This window comes from Erythrolamprus reginae, chromosome 1 (genome assembly GCF_031021105.1).
Source record: "Erythrolamprus reginae isolate rEryReg1 chromosome 1, rEryReg1.hap1, whole genome shotgun sequence".
NCBI lineage: Eukaryota > Metazoa > Chordata > Lepidosauria > Squamata > Dipsadidae > Erythrolamprus > Erythrolamprus reginae.
The window spans coordinates 42,795,896-42,822,056 of NC_091950.1; the positions used below are offsets into that span (position 1 = coordinate 42,795,896).

The following is a 26,161-nucleotide window of genomic DNA, read 5'->3' on the forward strand; positions in this document are numbered from 1 at the left end:
CAATGGATGTGGAACTAATCAAAAAAAGCCAACACAATCCTAAGCTGCATCAACAGGGGAATACACTCCAAGACCAGGGAAGTCTTAATACCACTCTACTACGCCCTGGTCCGACCACACCTGGAGTACTGTATTCAGTTCTGGTCACCACACTTCAAAAGAGACATTGAAACTCTGGAGAAGGTGCAAAAAAGAGCAACAAAGATTATTAAGGGATTGGAAACCAAGACTTACGAAGAGAGACTATACAGTTTATACATGGAATGTTTGTGTGTGTGTTTGCTTTTAATAATGGGGTTTTTAGTGTTTTTTAAATTATTAGATTTGTTTTTTACATTGTTCTTGTTATTGTTGTGAGCCGCCCTGAGTCTACGGAGAGGGGCGGCATACAAATCTAATAAACGAGAAACGAGAAATAGAATAGAATAGAATAGAATAGAATTCTTTATTGGCCAAATGTGATTGGACATACAAGGAATTTGTCTTTGGTGCATATGCTCTCAGTGTACCTAAAAGAAAATATCGATTTGTCAAGAATCATGTGATACAACACTTAATGATTGTCATAGGTGTAAAATAAACAGCGAAGAAACAATATTAATAAAAATCTTAGGATACAAGCAACAAGTTACTGTCATACAGTCCTAAGTGGGAGGAAATGGGTGATAGGAATGATGAGAAAAAACTAGTAGAAACAGAAATGCAGACTTAGTAAAAAGTTTGACAGTGTTGAGAGAATTATTTATTTAGTAGAGTGATGGCATTCAGGGGAAAAAACTGTTCTTGTGTCTAGTTGTCTTGGTGTGCAGTGCTCTATAGTAAAGTTTTGAGGATAGTAGTTGAAACAGTTTATTTCCAGGATGTGGGGGGGTCAGTAAATATTTCCGCAGCCCTCTTTTTGATTCTTGCAGTATACAGGTCCTCAATGGAAGGCAGGTTGGCAGCAATTGTTTTTTCTGCAGTCAGAGTGACATCAGCAGGCATTGTGGCAAGTCTCAGCCCTTTCCTATAAGTGTCATGATATCATGGGTGTTATGTATGGAATATTTATAGTTGTGTTAAGCCCTGCTAAAGTGAAACTAGCCTTTAGATGACCTGTTAACTCCAACTGCTTTGGAGGGAAATTTAGAACATTCATATTTGGGCGGGCTTTTTCAAGTATAATGATTGGTTAAGGTCCTGTGCAGGAGCAGATTCCTCTTACCTGCTGATACCAGTGCGCTGTACACGCACCTTGAGTCTTATTGCTTGCACGTGTGCCTCCATATGTGCATGCGCACGTGTGCATGCACAGGAAGCAAAAACATGCCAAAATCTCATGAGGGGACATGCACGTGAGAGAGATTTCAGTGATTTTTTGCTTCTGCGCATGCACACAACGCACAAAATTCAAAAAATTAAAGAAAACACATGGTGGCACCCAAAGGACTGGCACTAGAGTGGTCATGTGCAAATTGCGCAATCTGGTGGCCGCTACCGGTGCGCAGTTGCCTACTGCACCCGTAGCAACCCATCCCTGGTCCTGTGGGCCCAGAATATAAATTACAGGGAATTGCCTGCAGTTTCTCAGTTCCAGCTTTGAGTCAATAAATGCTCTTGTAGCTGTGCTGGTCTGCTTCTTGCCTACTGGAGCCCACTACACAATAATGGGCATATGCAAAAGGTACAGAACTTGTGGCATGATGTTGCAATATTACTTTCATCATTCTGACAAAAAGCCAGGCAATTTTTGCATGAGACGTTCGCAATACAAAGTGGCACAGAAAAGCAGTTCTCGTGATTAACTTTATTATCCAAGCTTTGAGCCAGGGATACGGTTGTCATTGCTATTGTTGTTTTTGAAATCATTAGACTTTCCTTAAATGAGGAACCTTAAGCGATGCTCTCTTCCTGCAAAACTAAACTGGAAATGCTAGGTCTCGCTCTTACTTAAAGTCCTTCCAGGCTTATTTGCAGTTTATTTGCAGCTGCTAAGAAATAAACCTGTAACCTGCTACATGGAAAACTATGCCCTCCGCATTGGTTTCTGCTGAGTTAAAAGCATACTCTGCATCAGAACAGAAAAATAACCCTTTTCAATAAAAAAAGGACATATTTCTTTGTTGCTGGCAGAAGATGAAAACTCACCTGGACCATCATCTTGGCTCATGTACTGTATACGCCTTTCTCTTTCAGAAGAGTGGAATTGTTCTCTCCTCTGGACTGTTGGGGAAAGCAAAGAGGGGAAAAAATCTCTAAAGTTGACAGATTAAAATAATAAACACTCCCCTTCCCGGGTGAGGCCTGTGTAAGCATTTGCCTGCTGGAATGGAGTGAAACAGCTGCTAAAACATAATCAAAGGCAGCTTTTTGCAGGGATCTAGGAACTATACATCTAACTCTGTCAATCAGCATTGTTCCAGGCATTTAACAAATCAAGATTATTCTTCTACCTTGCGCAAGAAGATGTCAGAGGGCTGTTCTGTTTATCTTACTCCCTCCACCTTTTCCATCATGTAAAGAACAGACTCATTGTACCTGGTATTCCTATTACCAGCTTGTCAACCTCCAGCTGATTAAAGTTAGGAAGAATCCTTTCCCTGGGGACAGGTGGCTCATTAGCTGCCTATCACAAAGTCACGGGCATCTTTATTAGAACCTGTTTATATTGGCTCTTGGCCGTGCATGTCTCTTTGTTGGTAACTAGATTTACTGCCAGACCGTTTTAATAAGAGGCAGAGATATCAAACTCATTGATCTCCCTCCCACACTATTGACTTGTTTCATTGGCTTTATTACAACTTCTCCACCTTGCTGGAACTCCCAACATAGTTATCTGAAATTGTAAGGCAAACTATTATCTTCCTGCAATGCTTTGATCACATTTTGTGGATTTGATCAATACAAACCAAAGTATAATCATTTTCAAGTCCAGTGATTCAAATAACAAGTGTAAACAATTTGCAACTGCTGATTGATATACATTGGCAGTCTTCTAAGCAGCTTAAATGAGTAAATAAATAATTATTGATATTAGTTTCAAAAGAGATACGAACCGAGTTCCTCCCAGGGAACTACGTGGGAGAGTTAAATCCAGTAAAGTCCAGTGACCTTAAGAGACAGTTTGGTCTAGAGCAGTGTTTCCCAGCTGTGGCAACTTGAAGATATTTGGACTTCAACTCCCAGAATTCCCCAGCCAGCAAATGCCGGCTGGGGAATTCTGGGAGTTGAAGTCCAGATATCTTCAAGTTGCCAAGGTTGGGAAACACTGGTCTAGAGGTTAAAGCACTAGGCTAGAAAGCAGGAGACCATGAGTTCACATCCGTCCTTAGCTGTGAAAGTTAGTTGGGAGACTTCAGGCCAGTCACTTTGGATCAGCCAAACCCATCTCATAGAGCAGTGATGGCAACCCTTTTTACCCTCGAGTGCCAAAAGCGTGTGTGCACACACTATCACACTTGCACGAGTGCCCATGCCGATCATTCAATGCCTGGGGAGGATGAAAATTGCCTCCCCTGTTCCTCAGAGGCCCTCTGGAGGCCAGAAACAGCCCCTTTCCCAACTTCTGGTGGGCCTGATAGGCCTGTTTTTCACCTTCTCCAGGCTACAGAGGCTTCTCTGGAGTCTGGGTAGGGCAAAAATACCCTCCCACATCCCCCCAGAGGCCACCGGAAGCCAAAAATGCCCCCACAGATCCTCTGTATGAGCCAAAAATCAGTTGGCCAACTCACACGTGTGGGCTGAGCTAAGCTAGGGCAACGGCTTTTGTGCCCTCAGATATGGCTCCGCGTGCCACCTGTGGCACCCATGCCATAGGTTCACCATCACTGTCATAGGGTGTTGTTGTGGGGAAAATAAGAAGTGGAAGGGGTGTTGGATATGTCTGCTGCCCTGAATTATTTGTGAAATAATAAAGGTGAGATACAAATAAATAAAAAATGAAAGTAAATTTGGCAGAAGGAGAATATCTTCATAGATAAATGATGTAAGAGTAATCCACAATGAGGTTAAGGGCAGGTGCATAAGCAAATCACACATAGAGGCAGGGATGGGCTACTACCTGGATGGGGAAAACGTAGTGGGGTAGCGAAAATGGAGCTCCACCCCAGAGCACCCAATTTGCACTGAAAGATGTTGAAAGAAAATGCAGGGTGTCCTGCATAAGCCACGCCCACTGTGTGGTAGTAAAAAAATTGGTAGCCCTTCACTGCATAGAGGACTAGAGAAATAGTCTTGGAGGAGTTATGGGACAATTGTTGAGAAAACATGAATTTAGCCCCCAAAGGTGGAAGAGGGTGAAGAAAAAAAGTAAGATTACTCTGCTTGACTTTCTTTGATTTTAAAGAGAGGGAGAGAAAAACCTCTATTAGCCTTTCAAGATTTTATGATGATATCCTTTAGTTGAGTTCCAATAGTTCGTGTGGTATTCTGACTGGTACCATCTCACCTAAGAGAAGGAATTTCACAATTAAACCTGAAAACAACTGCATGAACACACTGAAATATTCAAATGTTTAGATCTCAAATGGTGAGACATTCAGGTTGACTATCAAGAAATGTGAACAAATAACAAGACAATCTGAGAGATTTTTAAGACCAGAAAAATTATGGCACAATCAACAGATTTAAGAATGCAACAAATAAAATCTGAATATAGATATTTTGCAAAACAGTGAAGCCAATTGTTTGATGAATTAGTGTTTATACATTTTATGAAATTCATGCATATATTCTATCAAGTTTACATAGCTGTCATGAAGCTGCATGAATTCGAATTCATAACTTATATTCAAATCTAACATTCATATTTTAATAGACACTCCCTCCGTCCAGTCCATAGAATTGAGATTTTATTATAATCAAGAATAACCACAGTAGAAGTCTTAACAGAAGCACAAGCTAGCAGTGGTTCTCAACCTTTCTAATGCCGCAACCCCTTAATACAGCTCCTCATGCTGTGGTGACCCTCAACCATAAATCTAGTGCCAGTTCGCACAACAGAGCTTTAAGTTGATTGGCAGGAAGGTCAGAGGGACACCCCCACTGTAAACACCTGATTGGTCAGAATTTAAAAATATTTTCCAAGGCGCCAGAATAGAAACTTTAATTCCTAACACCGTGGGAAACTTGTATTTTCCCATGGTCTTAGGCGACCCCTGTGAAATGGTCATTCGACCCTCAAAGGAGTCCCGAGTCCCAGGTTGAGAACCACTGGGCTAAAGAAAAATGAAAAAACAGTAGAGAATATGCAGAGTATGAAACTATTGCACGTATTCCTCAGCAAACCAAAGTTATACTCACAATCTTACAAGGTTGAATAAAGTGATATAAGGCAATGAAATGACAATGAAGAAATAGATTTTTTTAAGGCAGAGAAGGATCAGAAAGAAAAATATAAAATTAGCTAAAGGAAGACTATATGATAACATAAGCAGATTAACTTTGCTGACTACAGCATAGCCTTTGGTTATGAAACTAATGCCAGAACACAGAACACACTAAAGCTAATGAGTATGCCAGAATATCAGATTAGTCTTCTTGGGAAATTTTATCTTTTGGTAAGAAGTTACTGTACGAAATGAAATTGGAGAAAGGGGGTGGGATAGAAGGGAAAAAAAGTGATGTAAGGATGCATATTATCTTACATCTGATTGACTTATTGTAATATAATACATTATCAGAATACTAGGAATTACATGAGGGATTGGAACTAATGTGAGAGTTATGTTAACAATCCAATGTCAGTCAGGATCAAACCTGAGAAAGGGAAAGGAACGAAGAAGGAGCCATAGATTATGCTGCATCACACACAGCTGTAATCTCCCATTGATAGAAGGACAATCAATTGCTTCAGAGGCAGGGGTTGGCTACTGCCTGGACCGAGGGGAACGCAGTGAGATAGCAAAAATGGAGGTCCACCCCAGAGCACCCAATTTGCACTGAAAGATGTTGAAAGAAAATGCATAAGCCACGCCCACAGTGTGGTAGTAAAGATTTAGGTATCCCTTCACTCTTCAGAGGTATTCACACATTGTGATCAAGAAAGTCAAGATGGCCACAAATAGTAGGTTTGAAGCTCTGGATCATTCAGCTTTGATCTCCACTTGGCACTCAGTTTTTACCTGCAGCACCAAGTAGTTATAACAAGGGGTGTACATAAGTGCACTAGTGTGCCTTTAGTCCCCTGTCCAATTGTCTCTCCTTATCTCATATATCATTTCTTCCTTTCATATATCTTCTCTATTTTTGTTCTGCCGGGCTCTCTGGTAGGAGCCTCCCGAAAATTCAAGGGTACAAATTTCAGGCACACACACGTTTGAAAATTCAAAACAATGTTCTTTATCACAATATTCAAAATAAACTAAGCACTCTTTTTATATTGCAAAGAGCAATTCACTTCCAGAAGAGGTCGTGACAACTGTCAGCCTTGATAGCTTCAAGGCAGGATTAGACAGATTCATGGATGCCAAGTGTATCGGTGGTTATTGAAACGGATATCCATTAGCCGCCTCTATGTTGGTTGAGGCAGGCAGGATTCCCTTGAGTACCATTTGTTGGGGGTCAGGGGAAAGGGAGGGTCTTGCCTTCTCTTTCTGCTCAAGATCCACAAGGACAATTGGTGGGCCACTGTGTGACACAGAATGCTGGACTCGATGGGCTTTGGTCTGATTCAGCATGGCTCTTCTTATGTTCTTAAATGATGAAGCAACAGTGAAGATGACTATAGGTAGCAGTGTTCTCTCTAAATTTTTTTTGGGGTGGGCGGAAAAGTATAGTGTCTGAGCGGCAGTCCCTTCAGGACTGGGCGACACAGAAATAATAATAAAATTTCCCTCTCGGCTTCTGGGCAGGTTTGGAAAACTCTGAGTTGATGATGATTTTTAAGTGAGCGATTGCTCACCTGCTCAGCTTAGAGGGAACTATGATAGGTAGTTGTAATCACAATCAGATACATGGGTGGCCTTTGGACCAGTGTTTGTCTCTGCACCCTTGGCATCAAAAGCATCCAGCAGCATCCAGAGTGCCTGAGCAACCATTTTTGGGATAGTACTGCCCACCTTCACATGATGGAGGTAATTAGAAAAGGTCCGTTAAACATTGCTTATCCTACAACATCAGGCTAATAGTAGTAGTGACTAGTAGTAGTAGTGAGTATCAAGGGAAGAAACAAATCACAAAAAGAAAACCCTTATCAAATCCTGCAACATCGACAGATTTCTGGACAAGGGGACACAACCTGAAGTTAGTTGGGGGAAAGATCAAAAGCAACATGAGAAAATATTATTTTACTGAAAGAGTAGCAGATCCTTGGAACAAACTTCCAGCAGACGTGGTTGGTAAATCCACAGTAACTGAATTTAAACATGCCTGGGATAAAGATATATCCATTGTAAGATAAAATACAAAAAATAGTATAAGGGCAGACTAAATGGACCATGAGGTCTTTTTCTGCCATCAGTCTTCTATGTTTCTATATTCACCCAGGCATGAAGGCATGAAATAAAAACAGCACCCACAGTCACCAAACTTCATCATTACAACAGTGACATTACTGCACTCAGACCAAGTTTTCATATGACAGTTCATTACAGGAAGCAGCAAATAGATTTATGTTCTTTTGGAAAGGGAAATCATAGAGTGACAAGATGCACAGAGTAGGAATCATAAGGTTCTGCTGAAAAACATCTCTACCTACTGGAATAAATGAATGCATTACATAGTTCTGCTTTCCTCTCAGGAAATCCTGAGTGGTTGTGTGTCAGCTCTATACTAGAGTGCTCAATCAACACAATATCCATATCTCAAAAAAAAATTGAAAGTCAGAGAGCTGTGCTTATCCCTTTCCACCTATACAAATGTATGTGCTGTATTCTGTACCAATGCCACATTAAACAATTGGAGAAATTTCACATGTGCTTTCCCCACACCCCGTCACCATTTGTTGGCAAAACTGTGTCTTCTGCCAGGAGGCCAACCACCCTATGCCTCTCAATTCCTCTAGCATGTGACAGTCACAGCGACTTAACACTGTTATGCCGGGCTCACGTTATGAGTCCCAGTGAAGTCAGGAATGTAAATTCAAACACACACACACTGATGCAGAACAGTTTATCAAAGAAAAATACCATGCACACGCACTTTAAACTGAGCAAATGAGCTCAAACACAGATAACAGACTTTGCCAGCTGTGAGAACAAACCAAACCAAAGCAGATAGGGGCAGCTGTGAAAAACATCACAGCCAAAAACTCTTTTAGTCACTCCACAAGTTTTTACTTAACTGTGAAATCTCCCCAAGAGTCGGTGAATAATCAGGAACAAAGTTCAAGCACGATGTCCTTATCCAAATGGATAATCTCCCATGCATGCTCTCAGCGATGCTGGCAATTTATCAGCAGCCCCATTAGCCTAATTGCCCCAGCCACAGATGTCCTCCCTTATCGTCTATGATATTTGCACAGTTGTTCCCTTCTCGTCATAAACCTGCACCTGCGAGCATCTATTAATCTCTCTTCCTCTGAGTCTGATGACCCACTAATGAGGTCATTAGCTAATGGGCTGCCTGCATCTACCTCACCGTCTGATCCTGCTTCAATCCCAGAGTTTGCCCTTGACACAGAATCTTCACTGTCCGAAGCTGTTGGCAGTAAAACCAGTCTCTAAGAACTTGAGGATTCTCCCAAACCAACATCCACAGTCCTCGGAGCAGGAGCTGGCCCAGAGCCAACCATAACATAACACAAATAGACTTCACAGAAGACAACATTGAAAAGCACAACGTGACCATGCTCAACAGTGGAAATCCAATAGAATACCAAAAGAAGGGATGATAATTAGAAAGGTGATGGATTGTGCAGAGATGGACATGCTGTCAAAAAAGCTAGAGGGGAAAAAATACTCAGAATATGGGAAAGATATGGGAATATGAGAAAGATATGGGAATTTTTTTTATAATTGGCTAGAGGCAAGAAAGGACAAAAGAAAAGAAATTACATAGAAAGATAATCTAAGAAATTAATAAATAAAATTCAAGGATAAATATCCAAAAATGTATAAATGCAAAGCAGTACGTTAACAAAAAAAGAAAAGGGGGGAAAATGGAAGATTCTCCGATTGAAAATTCTAAATGAGCAAGGAATGCAAATTTCCCAAATGTATGTTTTATGGGGGGTTTCTTTGTTTTGTTTGCCATTTTGTTTGTGTATGTATAAAAAATTAATTTAAAAAATTAAAAAGAAAAAGGAAAGCACTATGTGGCCCTATACTCTCTCTATCAATATATGTTTTCATAGATTTTCACGGATACAGGTATGACGGTCTTGGTATATTCGGGTTTCTTCCCGTGTAGGATTTAGACATTTCTGGCGACATTTCGACGAGGTCCCATGTCGAAATGACGAGAATAATCATGGAAGCCATCGAGATAGAAAAACATCCCCAAAATATGAACAGGCGGGATGATATCTCCCACCTACCAGACATCTGGAAACCAGCCCTAATTAACAAATGTATCCCAGCCATAGAAACTGAAACTGTTGTATCTTTGTATCCTACCAATACGTACTTGACAAAATAAATAAAATAAATAAATGCACTAGTGACTGTGAACATGAGGTCATCCACGCAAGTTAAGCAAAGATGCTGTGAAGGAAACCATATGCTGCTGTGACATCTGGACAAAAGAACTAGAAGCTGCAGCTGCTGACAGAACTCACGGGCAAGTCCATTGCTACAAAGGCTTGGAAGACAGGCACTACCAAAACCAGAGTAGTACGAAGAATAACATCCACTTATTATTATAACAATGGACTTCCAGAACCTCATTGTGTTAGATTCTACACTTCCAGATTGGGACTGCAAAAACCACCTTTGTTTCCATAGATAAACTGCACAAGAGCATGTCTTCTTCGAACTCAAAGAAATACACACAAACACACATGGGACACCCCAGTCTATCTTAAAATGACTTTAGTATAGAATTATAGCAGACAGTAAAATTTTAGCCACGTCTGGATAGCTTCGGCTCAATTCCATCTGACAGAAACACTAACAAACTATGATGTGATAGGCAGATGACACTTCATTGTTAAATGAAAGTATATATGGTATGCTTGTATGTATGTTTGGTTTTTATATATTAAGGGGTTTTAATTTGCTTTTAGTATTGGATTTTATTGTACATTGTTTATGATTGTTGTTAGCCGCCCAGAGTTTTCGGAGACGGGCGGCATATAAATCCAAGACTAAACTAAACTAAAATAAAATAAAATAAAATAAACCTAGAAGAGCTTATTATGAAAGTAAAAATGGGAAATCAAAAATATGGATTAGTGAAATGGCAGATAATTTTGCTTTGGGAAGTCAAGAATGGATAAATAAGGACCATGTACTGGATAATTAAAGGAAAGATTTATTTTAGAGAGGAAGGAGTGACAAATGTAGACTACAGGATGAAGGTTAAGGATGTTTCTGTGATAAATAAACTCAGAAGTAGAGGGTTTTTTTTACTATCTTTGTACTTAGCTAAGAAGAGTGGTGAAGTGGCCTAGAAATGGAGCTGTCGCCTCACAATCAGGAGGCTGTGAGTTCGATCCTAGGTAGAGACAGTTATTTCTCTCTCAGGGCACAATGAGAATATATCTCATTCCCTAATATATAATTAGGGTTAGAGTTAGGGTTAGGGTTGAGGTTAAGGTTAGGGTTAGGGTTAGGGTTAAGGTTAAGGTTAGGGTTAGGGTTAAGGTTAGGGTTAGGGTTAAGGTTAGGGTTAGGGTTAGGGTTGACAGATTTAGAGATAAATTATAGCCCGCGTGGACCGTAATGAATCATATCTGAGAGTCAATGGATTAAAGTAGAGAATCAGCTTTCAAACAAAGTTACTTTTATTACAAAAATAACAAAATATAACTAATGCCTATTGGAGGCATCTTAGATGCATGCTACATCATTGCAGCTAACAAAGAAAAAGAGACAAAGGAATATGGAGGATCTGAACAAGGAGGAAATGATGCATGTATGATGTGGCAGGATTTTACATCATAATGGGTGGAGCTAATACAATACACACACTGTTAACTATTTAATTACTGCATAACTCTGATTGACTTAGAATGTCTCTGGGGTTGTCAATACTCAGCGTGACAAGGGTTAGGGTTAGGGTCATTGATGACAGGAAGGGCATCTGGCTAATAAACACTCAGTTCTTTTCAGTTGCCCAGACTCCCGCAAGAGATTATGGGATCGTTCAAAGATGATGATATACAGTACATAGCTATGAAAGGTGTGCACTGAAAGGAAGGGGGAGGGGGGAGAGAAAATATCATTTACACAAGCCATCATTTTGTAAACATGAGGACAGTAAAATGGCAAAAGAGATTTTAAAAAACCTATTGGTTGGTCTTGGCAGAGATAGGTGAATAGAGTTTGACATCTTAAACCTTTTTATTTTCTTTACAGAGAGGGAGTTGTTTCCTTCTCTATCAATTTCAGCCAGACTTCCAGAGATCTACATTAGATGAGGGGGGGGGGGGATTCTGAAGCACACAATCTCTACCTCTCTCTTCCTCTTGGTTGTTTTGATGAATTTTAAAGTAAGATGGATGGAGCAGCAAATTTGGGGTTGCTTCTGCTGGAAATGGTTGCATGTTTGAAATCTGATTTGTTTGTTTGCCAGCAGAAGGGCATAATTTACTATTGATGGGATATTGGTTCCCAAGATGGACAACTAAATAGCAAAGCTCTCAGGTTGTCTCCCAGCTTCAGGAACTTTTCCTGTGGAAATCCTGCCGAGCGGTTGATCTGTTTGCCACTGTAGTTTATGATTGACATAAAGCCCAATTCTTAGCAGAAAGATAGATCTGGCTGTTAAGTTTTTGATTGATTTGCTGCAATTGAGCAAAAGTATCTGATTCCCAGTTAATTCCTATGGGACAGTGGTAAAGTACCTGGCCAAATTCTGTCCTTACTACTCAATCAAAAATAGATGATGCAACTAAAGAACATCCACATTAACCATTTATGGTACCATTCAGCCCATGTTCTGATAATGTAACCCTAGGCTTCATATCACCATAACAACAGCTGGGTTGCTGCTAATCAGTCACAGATGTGAAAAGGCTCTTTTACAAACAAGCTTTGGCAACACTCATCTCTTCCGTATCCCCATGATGCTGCCTCTTTCATCCTCAGTCCATGACTAAGGTAGATATAAGTCATTCTTAAGCCGTACCACTGTTAAAATTGTAATTTTCTTCTCCTTCTCATTCTGTCCTTGGATATCCTCAGAGCATGTAAAGTCATAAGCTTAGGAAGGAGGTCCAAGGAGCGCAGTGAATAGGAACAGAAATAGAGGCAGGATTTATTGTAAACCACCCAATGTGATGTGATGAATAAATAAGGTCCCAAGATACTGTTTTCTTCTGCTAACTCAAGGATGGGTAGAAAATAGCATTGCAGCTCAGCTCTAGGGAAGAGCCTTTACTATTCCAAATCAGAATAAAAATTGCAGGCATTAATGAACAAATAGTCCGAGCTGGTCTAAAGTAACGGCCTCATTTCCTACCAATATCCAAAACAGGGATTATTTCCCACCTATTGTTGACAGAAATAAGGAAAACAAGAAATGATGTGTGAGTGGTTGAGTAATAAGGACCTGACCCTTGAGCCTTTTGTTCACAAGCTTTGTATCTAAGGGCTTATCTGTGCCCTGTTCCCCTTGATTCATAATGACATCTCCATGTAGTACACTCTAGTTAAACAAAACAAACAATAGCTCCCATCTCTGAAGCCAGCTCACTGCTTTAAAGTGTGTATCACAGTTACAATAAATATCAGTCAAGGCCATTTAAATCAGCTATTGAAACCAGGAAGAAACAAAACTACAATGGTACCTCTACTTATGAACTTAATTCGTTCCGTGACCAGGCTCTTAAGTAGAAACATTTGTAAGAAGAAGCAATTTTTCCCATAGGAATCAATGTAAAAGCAAATAATGTGTGTGATTGGAGAAACCACAGGGAGGGTGGAGGCCCTGTTTCATCACAGGAGATTCCTAGAGAGGCCTCACAGAAATTTTGTCCCGCCTTTTCCGGCCCTGTTTAATCCCAGGAGATTCCTGGAGAGGCCACATGGAGGCTTCTCCCTGCTCGAGTATGCAAGTGGAAAATGCTTCTCAAGAAGAGTCAAAAACCATCTTGAACACCCTGTTCTTACCTAGAAATGTTCATAAGTAGAGGCGTTCTTAGGTAGAGGTATCACTGTAATTTGATACATTTATTCAAACCAAGCTCTTACACAGGGTCTTGCTTATGAGCAGCATCTCCACCGACTTCTGAAATTAACTGTGAGAGTATTAAAATCAATACATTAATCAAAACATTAGCCTTTGCTTCTCTTTGCCTTAATGTAGTCCCTGACAGTAGGTATAAAACAGCTTAGAGCTGCATGCAACTGCCCCTCCTCCAAGAAATTTGGGTGAGCCTCTCAAAGACCTCTAAAAGTTACAGCCAAGTACTTTGAAAGGTGACACAAATTGGAAATTGTTAAATATATTATTTCAAAGTAATTATATAAGCTACAATTATAAAACCGTTAATAATGCAAGCAAAGCACAATTCCACATGGCATGTCACTCAACAATCAACATTGTTCTTGATGCAGTTAAAATCATACCGCCCTGCTTTAGAGGAAGGACAGAACCCACACCAGAATATTTCAAGCAGTACATATGGGAAGATGTAAATCTATAACATAAGAGCTTTGCTTTTGGACTATCAATCATATCTCATCAAAACTGTAAGACATTAGAAAGAATCTTTCTTTCTTCTTTTTAATCTTGCTTTCTATATAACCTTGCTTAAGTATTTATTTATTTATTTATTCATTTATTTATTTATTTATTTATTTATTTATTAGATTTGTATGCCGTCCATCTCCGTAGACTCGGGACGGCTCACAACAGTGATAAAAACAATATACAATGACAAATCTAATATCAAAGTCTAAAATAACAATTTTACATTAAAAAATCTAAAAACCCCATTATATAAAAAGAATATATATATATATACTTAATTTTAAAAACAGTCAGCCATTCAAGTGTGCATATCTTCAATGTTTGGGGGACATGCCCAAAGAATCACAGCAACAATGGTACTCTATATAGCTCTATGTATGGCTTTCCCCAACATTATATGTTTCAATTATGTTGGACAACTACTGTAATACACTAATAACCATCCCAGTTAAATCTCTGTAGGATCCCTGTAATGATAATCTGATAGATTCATAAAGATTCATGATCTCTACAGCTATGTTGTGAATAAAATACTTATGTTCATAAGCAACATCAGATATGATTTTCAAGTGTTTTGCTTATCTAGCCAAATTCAAGTCAAGAAATCAGTTTAGGAAAATCTATAGCTTGTAAATGGATCAGAAATTTAAAAAAAGAAGGTGGAAAAACCATCAACAGAATAGAATGGAATGGAACGGAACGGAACAGAACAGAACAGAATAGAATAGAATAGAATAGAATAGAATAGAATAGAATAGAATTCTTTATTGGCCCAGGGTGAATTCCACAAGGAATTTGTCTTTGGTGCATATGCTCTCAGTGTACATAAAAGAAAATATCCCTTTGTCAAGAATCATGTGGTACAACACTTAATGATTGTCATAGGGGTAAAATAAACAATGAGAAAACAATCAATATTAATAAAAATCTTAAGGATGCAAGCAACAAGTTACAGTCATACAGTCATAAGTGGGAGGAAGTGGGTGATAGTTTGACAGTGTTGAGGGAATTATTTGTTTAGCAGAGTGATGGCATTTGGGGAAAAACTGTTCTTGTGTCTAGTTGTCTGTAGCGATGTTTTGAGGGTAGGAGTTGAAACAGTTTATGTCCAGGATGCGAGGGGTCAGTAAACACTTTCACAGCCGTCTTTTTGACTCGATCCATACTATTATTATTATTATTATTATTATTATTATTATTATTATTATCCCTTATTATTATTATCCCTTTCAATTCAATGCTAACTACCCTGTTTTCCCCAAGACAAGACATCCCTGGATAATAAGTCCAATCGGGCTTTTGAATGCATGGCAATAAAGCCAAGCGCTTATTTCAGGGTTCAAAGAAATATAAGACCGGGTCATATTTTCAGCAAAACACAGTATTGGGACAGTAGAAATGTACCTTCTCTGGAGCTCTGATTTCTCTCTAACTGAGAAACAAAGTTCCTCTCAAGATCTGAATGGCTCCGTCCAGCTGGTCAGCCCTGCAAGAGAGACGTCATGGAGTCATTGGGAGTCATGCAACATATACATTCTATAAATAACACGTATTTTCTCTTCTACATCTCCTTCTTTTACAGTTACTGTGACAGTTGGAGGCAGGCAACATTTGCTTGGGCTTTACGACACAGCAGGACAGGTAAATACATCTCCAGTTTATTTTATTGCTTTCAGGCGATAACTCTTCAGTCATGAGTAACAAAGCTGTTTTTCTTTCCTTATGACATTCCAAAATAGACTTTCTGTAAAGATAGAAATATATGCAATTCTACAAAAACCATCACATAATTGCCACCCTAAACTTACAGTGTCAGATATGATGAATAATTGGAGCAAATCCAGTTTTCTGCATCTCAGAGATGTTACAGGTTTCTCTTGGCATAAAACTTTGATGAGGCCATCCTCTTATATCATTAAGAACAACCATCTTGATGATGTGGATTGCCTTCCTTTATCCTGATAGCTTTGTTTCTGACCTCTGAAAATTGATTTCAGTGTTTGCCTTTCAGAATACAATAGTAGCAACTTGAAAATGTGAAAGCCAATCTTGTGGTTTACACTGGCAACTAGCACCACCTTCTGGTTAATTTAAGAGACTGTTTCTAAAGCTATGATCCACCTAATAGTAATATTCTTGAACAACTTGTGGAAACTTGGAGCATCTTCAAAGGTTCTAAAGTCTTTCTACCTTTTCCTTTCACATTTTTGAATTCCCCACAACTAAGACCAAATAGCAATTCTTGGTCTTATCTTGTGTACTTGTTTGCTCTGACAGGAGGACTACAATCAACTGAGACCTCTCTCCTATCCCAATACAGATGTGTTTTTGATCTGTTTCTCTGTGGTAAACACTGCTTCCTATCACAATGTCCAAGAGGAATGGGTTCCAGAATTGAAAGTCTGCATGCCACATGTGCCTTATGTTCTGATAGGAACACAGGTAAAAGGATCCATAAACCTCCAGAAATGAAGGGGGTTGGATGGTTGTTCTTATTTTGTTGCACTGTGTTCTGTCGGGCTCTCTGGTACACTCCTCCCAAAAACTCACAGGTACAAATTTCAGATACACACACATTTGAAAATTCAAAACAATGTTCTTTATAATGAAAATTCACTTAAACTAAGCCCTCTTTTGGTATAGCAAAGAGCACTGGTCTCCAAACAAACTGGTAATTTGTACAAGTCCCTTATCAGTTCTGTGATACCTAGTTTGCAGCTGTGAGGCAATTCACAGTCCTTCTTCTGTCACAAAGTGAAACACACTTTGCTCTGGTTTAGTTTCAAAGCGGGGAAAAATCAGCACACAAAAGGTCAAAGTCAGTAAAGCAGTGGTGAAACACAACGATCAGATAATCCTCCACAATGGCCAAACCCACAGGCTGCTATTTATAGCAGCCTCACTAATTACTACAGCCCCACCCAACCACAGGTGGCCTCATTTTCTTTGATAATAATCTCTCAGTTGTTGTTGCCTATGCATCGCTCTCCGCATGCGTGGCTGTATCATTCACTCTTGTTCCGAATCCAAGGAGGAGCTAGATAATTGATCTCCTTCTGAGCTGTCTGCCACACTCTCCTCCTCCCTGTCACTCATGTCTTCTTGGTCAGAGGAGCCTTCATCAGCAGATTCCACCGAGGGCAAAACAGGGCTGCAGCATGTGGATGTCTCCCCCACATCCACAGTCTTTGGGGCAGGAGCTGGGACAGAGCTAACCACAACACACTGTAATTTCAGAGGTATTGAAAATGACTTTGGAAACCAGTATGGAAGAAGTAACATCTCACCTATGAGTTGCTCAATAGCTGTGAGCATTTTGCTGGTGAAGTTTATTGTTTTGAGAATTAGAGACAAGGATCTAAGGCTACCTAAGTTTTGTGTTTGTCTATATATTTCTAGATCGACCTTCGAGATGACCCCAAAACTTTGGCTCGGTTAATATACATGAAAGAGAAGCCCCTGACTTATGAACATGGCATCAAATTGGCTAAAGAGGTACTGTTTTCCTTCAACACAGCAATAGCAGCTAAATTGATATCAACAGAATTAAGCCAAAGGCCTTTCTCTTTTTCTCAGGGCTAAGCACACCATAGATTTCATTCAAGTGTCATTGACCTCTAAGAAACATGAAAAACTAGATATATTTAACAGTCCTTGTGGATCTTGATTTTCATTGTATAGTATAATTTATTTTCAGCATCTAAAGTCTTTGGTATGCTGGCCCTTAAGAAAACCTTCCCAAAACTGGTAGCCTTTAGAAATAAACCCTAGAATTTCTAGACATTGGAATTTGGATTGTTGTTATCTCAATACGTCAGGAGAGAAGTTTCAAAAAACCTGCCTACTTTTAGCTTTGGCTTCTACCGATTTCATTATGTGTATAGCCCCAGTCATGTTTCCATTATTTTAGACTTGGTTCTTGATGGTAATTAGGAACAAAAGGGGCTGACATCTTCCTGGTTTGCTCCTGGGTTCCCAGAGGCATTTGGTACAAGATGCTGAACTAAATGGGCCTTTGGTATGATCCAGCAAGATCTCTTCTTCTGCTTTAACTTCTCATTGTCAGCATTCTTCCTCTTTCATTCAAGATTGGAGCCCAGTGCTACTTGGAGTGCTCAGCTTTGACCCAGAAAGGCCTGAAAACTGTCTTTGATGAAGCAATCCTCACAATCTTCAGTCCCAAGAGGAAGAAGAAACTTTCTGCCAAGTGTTGCAGCTGCTGTTCAGTTCTATGATGCCTGGAGTTCAAAGTGGACCAGTGTTGCCAGTTAATATTCCAATCCTGCACAGAGGGATGTGACCAGAAAAAGAAATACACCCTACTTTATAAAGTGATTCTTCCTAATCTGTGATTCCTCTCAAATGCAACTTTGTAGACTTTTCATGCCTTGCTTGTTTTGTTCTGTTTTGTTTTTGTAATGACTATGCATCTGTAAATACAAGTTCATGTTGTAATAACTTCTCTCTGCTTAGCCAGCAGATACACAGAAAAAACTTTAGAAATTCTTGATATAGTCAGAATCCCTGATGCACCTGGAAGGAAAAAAAGATTTAAGGATCCTACTCTTATACCAGAGCCAAAAAGAACCAGCTTTATCATTAGCAAATCACAGGAAGAATTTAGTAAACCACCTTTTTTTATGACCCTGTAGTCCCTTAATCCAAGATAGAGTCAGGGTGGCTGGATGAGCTGAGCATTTGCTAGCTGGATGCCCTTCCTGACACCCATGTGGAATTTGCAGCAGATATTTGTTCCCAGTATGAATATGCAATAATGATTAAACTTAAAACACACAAAATGGCATTTATATATATATATATTAGGAGTTGACCATGTTGACTCATGTAGAAGATCCATGTCAATTCAATCTTTCTAAACTGAATGTACAGAGAGAGATGGCATAGAATACAATGTCATTAATGTACTATTCTTGACTTCCTTTTATAAATGAAGCCAAATAAATAATCTCAGGTTGCATTGTCATGTTGCCATTGGACATGTGAGAATTCTCCTCTTCTTAAATGAAATCTGAAGCTCTCACATTGTGTATTTTTCAAAATTGTTTCAGAATAGTAATGGTCTGGATTTGAGAAGTCAGAAAATGCAGGGGGGAAATGTACATTTGTCATGCCTGCGAATCTAGCCTTCTTTTCTTAGAATTTATCGTTGTTATTATTATTCAAACATTTAAGACTTGTGGACTTCAACTTCCAGAATTCTCCGGCCAGCTAGCTGGAGATTTCTGGGAGTTGAAGACCACAAGTCTTAAAGTTGCCAAGTTTGGGGACCCCTTGTGTAGATGGTCTCAGCTCAAATCCATGTCCTAATTACTAATTTTCTTGACAATGACAAGAAAGCAATTGGCTGTTGTTTTCTTCTGGAATGCTTTTATTTTTTATATATTTTTTTTACTTTTAGGATAATCTATAGCTCTGGTATTATTCTTTGGTGTCTTCCATCCAAGTACTAAGTAAGCCTGTAACTGTTGAACTTCTGAGCCCAGAGAGGTTAGAACAAGTGGGGTCATTTACTAAAGATGCTAAATTTGCACAATCAAGATCAAAAGGCAGCTTGAGATACAAAAAATACAAAAACATCCTGAGAAAATCAGATACATACATCTTCTGCACAGAGATGTGTGTTCACACAAAACAGACACACAAATTCAAACTATCATTCTTACCTCTTTCCCCCGACCTGGAAAAAATAGTTGAAACTACCAAAATGCTTACTAAATGAAGGATTTTTAGAAGGCAGTACATTAGAAGCTTCAGTTTGGGGATGAAACATATACAAAATGGCTTCATCTACTCTCTTTTTCGGTCGCTCCACCCCTTTCTCCTATTGCTTTTGCCAATTCTGCCTCTCTTCATTCAATCCAGTTGGCATAAATCTATGCAAATGCAAAATGATTTCAATCTATGTCCTCCTCTGGTGGTTTTTGGAATTGATTCCCCTTTGCACAGAGGGGCGAGGCTTGGCTAGCTTCATTAGTTTAGATGCTACATAACTGAAAGCAATCACAACTTCTGTTCTTTCCATCAGGCTTATTTAGCTATAAACGTATAACTTAGAAGCTACTTGTGATTATGGTTGTCATTCCAATTGTCACCCAGCCAGGAAACCACAAGAAAGTACCTATTGTAACCAAAAGGCATTTATTGTTGTAAGTGCCTTCTTTGCAAAAAGTTTTCTACAATTTATACCATTGATACATGATTCTTAAAAGAAACATTTTAAATATATATTCATGTCTCTGTGTTTTTAATGTGTATGTGTGTTTATGAATAATAGAGACTTTTTAGTTAATTTAGTGAAGATCGTTTGAATGAAACTCCCATGGTAGGCATGAGTCCTACAATATATAACAAGGTTGTTCACCACATGAGTCTTGATCTTTGGCAGATTTTGGCAAATTTGCTACACAAATAGCCCTCAACTTACAACAGTTCAATTATTGACTGTTCAAAGTTACACTATCACTGAAAAAGTGACATATGACTATTTTTCACATTTAGAACTGTTGTGGCATTCCCGTGGTCATATGGATTAATATTCAGATGCTTGGCAACTGATTCATATTTATGACAGATGCAATATCCTGGGGTCATTTTGTCACCTTTTGTGACCTTCTAACAAGCAACATCAATAGGGAAGCCTGATTCACTTAACTGTGGGGGGGGAAAGTTGTAAAATGGGGCAAAATTCACTTAACAACGGTGTTACTGTTCTGCCCAGCACCGAATCCCCCAAAATAATATGCACACCACTAGATTTGATACTAAACATTTACTACTAATTAAAGCAGTTTGGTGTCTCTTCTAAAAGCAAGTAAAATCTAATAAAATCTTCACCACGCTGCTAATGACCTATAAAACCCTTCATGGCACCGGACCAGAATATCTCCGGGACTGCCTTCTGCCGCACGAATCCCAGCGACCGGTTCGGTCCCACAGAGTTGGCCTTCTCCGGGTCCCGTCAACTAAACAATGTCATCTGGCGGGACCCAGGGGAAGAGCCTCCTCTGTGGCGGCTCCGACCCTCTGGAACCAGCTCCCCCCTGAGATTAGGATTGCCGCCACCCTCCTTGCCTTTCGCAAACTCCTTAAAACCCACTTCTGCCGTCAGGCATGGGGGAACTGAAACATCTCCCCCTTGCCCATGTTGTTCTGGTGTTAGATTGATTGTGTACTTGTTTTTTAATATTCTGGGGTTGTTTTTTATGAATTTTTTAGCTTAACATTGTAATTGGATTGGTGGGTATTGGATTTGTTATTGTGTATTGTTTTTACCTTGTTGTGAGCCGCCCTGAGTTTGCGGAGAGGGGCAGCATATAAATCTAATAAATCTAATCTAATCTAATAATGTCTTAGCAGCTGGTCAGAGTTCCAAGAATAGGTAAAGCAAAACAGTAATTATTGGATTGTAACAGAGTTCCTTATCATAGACTTACAGAGGCTGGCTGGAAGCCCAGAGCTAATTAATGCAGACAATAATGTGGTTCTTTTAAAATCACATGCCAAGAGACAAAAGATGCAGCAAGAGTCTGTAATGAAGCAGTGTTGTCCTCTACACCGAAGCATCGCGTGTCTCTGCCTTAAATAGCCCGAGCAGTGCTAGTGATGAGTAAGCCTCCTTCTGAGTAACTACTTTTGCCTCCTGCGAGTCCTAGCATCAAGAAGAGGCTCCTTCTCTTCTCCCGAGTCACTCATCTCAGGAGGTGCAGAAGGCCCTGGTTACTCTTCAGACTCTGACACCACATCCTCTTTGCTCTCAGGCTTGGGTACCAGGAACACAGGCCACTTGTACTATGACACTACTGCCTCTGGGTCCTCTGGATCCATTGCTAGATGCGCAGGATGCAAACGGGCCACAACACTTGCTTAGCAACATAAATCTTGGGCTTAATTGTGGTCATAAGTCAAATGTCAGGGTTCGGGCAGCTGGTTGGAGTTTTAAAGGAGATTTAGGTTAATGTCAGGGTTCCAAGTAACACCCCCCCCCCCCCCAATGAAAGAAGAGTCTGAGGCTAGTCATTCCTCAAAATTCCGTTTTATTAGATATGACATATTGGCATATCTGGGAAAACCTGAATCTGAAAGCTTCCAGGTTTTCCCCACCCAAAAGAAAGTCCTTCCCCTGTACCTACATGTCCATCACATGGTCCAATCAATGCACCATCCTAACTAGAGATGCCTCCCAGTCATGGTATTCCAAGTGTAGGGAGATGTGACAGTGCACCATGCCTGGACCATTTCTTTGGAAGCATGATGTGATATGCCAAAATGAATCTGAATCATAAGATTTGATGGCCTGAATGAGTCATGTCCAATTGTTTTCCATAGCTTCCTTTTTCTTGCATGCCAGGAAATGTTTATAGCATCTTGTCTGCTGGAGGTGGTACTGTGAAGCCCTTGGCATAGCATTGGATACATAAGTCCGGTAAGTAATAGCAAGAACTTTCTTGCATTAATATAATCCTTGTCAAAACCATGTTTTGGATTAATGTTGCTTTGTGGGGGTGCATTATTAAACAGTTAAATGCTGTTGGAGATCTTGGGTAGGGGTGTTATAATTATCTAAGACAACAGACGACAACCCACAGATCTGGAGTCACATGTGGCTCTTTGGGCCCCCTGCTGTCTCTCCCATCCCACCATTCTCTGGCTTCGCCCTCCCTTCCCTCACCTGGCCTGAAAAAATAAGGGTGACAGCATGAATGGAGAAGCCTCCGGGTCTGATTCTCTGGTGCTGGTTGAGGAATATTTATTATTTATTTACTTATTTATTGGATTTCCATGATGCCCCTCTCCAAGGACTCGGAGCGGCTCACAACATATAATAAACAATATACAATATCTTGGATCCAATTAATTAATTCAAAATCTAAAAATTCCAAAGCCATAAAAAACAATCATTCCATTTCGTCAACATTCTCTCAACCAGCTGAATATGTTTTTAGTATTGAATTATTATTATTATATGCTGTCTCATTATTGCTGTTAGCCGCCCTGAGTCTCCGGAGAGGGGCGGCATACAAATCCAATAAATAGATAAATAGATAGATAGATAGATAGATAGATAGATAGATAGATAGATAGATAGATAGATAGATAGATAGATAGATAGATAGATAGATAGATAGAGTAGATGGATAGATACAGTAGATAGATAGATAGATAGATAGATAGATAGATAGATAGATAGATAGATAGATAGATAGATAGATAGATAGATACAGTAGATGGATAGATACAGTAGATAGATAGATAGATAGATAGATAGATAGATAGATAGATAGATAGATAGATAGATAGATAGATAGATAGATACAGTAGATGGATAGATACAGTAGATAGATAGATAGATAGATAGATAGATAGATAGATAGATAGATAGATAGATAGATAGATAGATAGATAGATAGATAGATAGATAAACCAGCTGAATATAACTCTGCATTGGGGACAGGAAGGGCATCTGGCCAGTAAAAACCCAGCTCCATTCAGTTGCCCAGACTCCACCCTGCAAGGGATTATGGGGGTCATTAAAAGAGTATGATGATCCATTGGTAGTCATGTTTCTCACTTGCATCAGTACTCATCAGTATCCATTCACACAGCTTTCAGATTTTGTCCAAATAGCTGTTTTCCCCTCTCTTGATTTCCATTTTTAACAAATGGAAGATTTTAGAAATACTACCACAGAGATAACACCAGTCATGCACATGTGTTTTTCTAGGCTCATGCAGAGAAAAGAAGACTCTTCAGCTTGGTAATGAAATGTTTGCAGGAAAACAACTAAGCTTAGAGAACATCAGGGCTCAACAGTTTGATCCTTAGCTGCATATATTATCTTTAAACCACTAAAACTCTTGTGTCCGTTTGATACTTTGCAACCTTCAGTTGGGCAAAATAGTATAATGTGGAACAACAGTGTTTGAATCAATGTACCTCAAATGAGCTAATTTACAGAATGTGTCCTGGGCGGGGGTTCCTACCTTTTGCCGCTACAAGAACGCTCCTGGAAACTGGTGCGGGCACACACATCCGGTGGGCAGGCGTGCATGCCCTTGCCTGAGATTCAGCTTCTGCACATGCACCAGAAGCCAAATATTGCATGAGGGTGCATGTGAGAGTGAGATTTTGGCAAATGCTGCCAATATTTTTGCTTACGCACATATGCGGAAGCAAAATAACGCCAAAATGGGTGAAAATTTGGTCGCCGGAGCATCCTTCCATGAGATTTTGCTTCTGGTGCATGTGCATAAGGCAAATATCGCATGGGCGCATGCATGCACATGTTGGGGGCATGGAGATGCGTGAGCATCTCCATTTCTACTATTGGAATCCCAATCCCAGCAGTACCGAGAGCAACCCACTACTGAAGGTATCCAAAGTCTGCATCTGACCACATTGTGGTCCACATCTGGCCCGTAGGTCTTGTGTTTGACACCCCTGATCTAAGGGGTCCTAAGAGGTCCCATAATGAGGTTTCCTCAACCCTGAAGCTGCTACCAATCATGTCACTGTCTAACGGAGGAAGGACCATAGCTAAGGTATATAGTACATTCAGTTCCTGCCATCTCAGCTACCATGTGGTGAGAAAATTATCTGCTTAATATTCTGCAGAACTACTGTACTAACAAGACTGTGTTTTCGTTCTGTTTCTTGGCTCAGCTTTGCTCCTCTTAATCTATAAAATCATAAACAACATGAAATCCAGCCTTTTTTGAATGTTACTGCAAGTGAGACAACATCAACAACTTCAGTAAGCCTAACTCCTTCCAGAAAACTCATTAGCCTGTTTAAGGATTTAGAGTAGAAAGTTCTTTTAATGGCATTGTGAATTTCTCTCCCCTTTAAAGTTCAAAGCTTCACTATCAATATATTGATTTAAATCTTATTTTAAATGGTAACTAATTTAACCATTTGCTTTTGAATGTTTATAGAAGAAGCTCGGAGGACCTGAACTAGCATGGAAAGATCAATAAATAAAATAAAATAATAAAATAAAAGAAGATCTCGTAATGTACACTGAGATTAGATTTAAGATTAGCCTCTGAAATCCTGCACAAAGTGCATGTACAGATGAAGTCAGTCAGTCAGTCAGCTGATAGCAACGGAGGACGAGGGAGGTTGGGGAAATCCAAACTTGGAGTATTATAGGGACGCATATCATATTGATAGGCTAATGGAATTACAATTATTAGAGGAAAAACCATGGGTAGAATTAGAGAAAGAAATTAATGGTATTAAGTATCAGGAATTATTATTTAGGAAATGGAATAAGGTAGAAATAAATAGACTATTTGATCCTACTAAAGCGATAATAGAGAGTTGGATGAAATGGCAAGATAAATTGAAAATGACAAACTCTAAATTAGCAATGCTGCATGTGATAAATACAAAGAAAGAAAGTAACCTCACAAAGATAATATGGGAACTAAGGAGGAAAGGTATACAGAGAATAGAACAGTTATATGAAAGGGACGGAAGAATTAATAGAAATAAAATAGAGAGGTGCCTGGGACAACAAAACTGGTTACAAACCAATGCGATAAGTACATATTTAAGTAAAAGGGAAAACAAAGAAATATTTATGAGACAAGAAACAAATTTAGAAAAGATACTAAGGGATAAGTGCAAGAATATAAAAGCACAAACAGGTAATATATAGAGAGAATTATTACAAGTGGAAGCACAAGTAGTAAAAGGATTGACGAGATATTGGCAGGACGAATTAGAAATTGATGAATGGGATATGGAGGGAATAATTGAAAATATTAAAAAAATTAAAAACACAAGAATAAGAGAGATGAGAAGAAAAATATTACATAAATGGTATTATACACCAGTACAATTAGCACGTTTTCAAACAACGAAGAAAGGAAATTGTTGGCATGGGTGCAAGGAAAAAGGAGTATTTATGCATATGTTTTGGGAATGTAATAAAGTTAAAAATAATTGGAAACAAATACAAATGGAAGTGAACAAAATTACAAATGGTAATTGGAAAATAACTAAGGAAGCAGCATTATTGATAAAAAATAGTGAGGTAAAAGAATATGAAGAAATCAAAATTGCAGCGATAGAAAGTGCCCAGTGCTTGGGTGGAAAGACGACAATAAATGGACGATAAAAAATTGGTGCAAATATATGGTGGATCACATTCACTATGAAATTATGGAAATTAGACTACATAATTATAATGAAGGGAAATTAGCAGCAACAATGAGGCGGTGGGAGATGGTTAAAAATTATATATTAACAACATCAGTAAGCGATGCAAATGTAAGAAATAAAATTCAATCACTCTATAAAGAATGAACAATGTAACCCAGAGACAAAGCAAATGAAGGACACAAAATTGATTCTTCCCTGGTGA

General features: G+C 39.2%; 1 protein-coding gene across 1 annotated transcript in view; it reads left to right on the top strand.

Annotated features, from left to right (window-relative positions):
• The window catches only part of RHOJ (ras homolog family member J), a 76,349-nt gene extending 56,330 nt beyond the window's left edge, over positions 1-20,019 (top strand). Inside the window, exons 2-5 of the mRNA XM_070750765.1 lie at positions 15,356-15,414; positions 16,051-16,215; positions 17,173-17,268; positions 17,862-20,019. Coding sequence (XP_070606866.1) covers positions 15,356-15,414; positions 16,051-16,215; positions 17,173-17,268; positions 17,862-18,008 — 467 coding nt within the window. The 3' untranslated portion in view covers positions 18,009-20,019. The remainder of the gene's footprint in view (positions 1-15,355; positions 15,415-16,050; positions 16,216-17,172; positions 17,269-17,861) is intronic.
• The last annotated feature ends 6,142 nt before the right edge of the window (positions 20,020-26,161 follow it).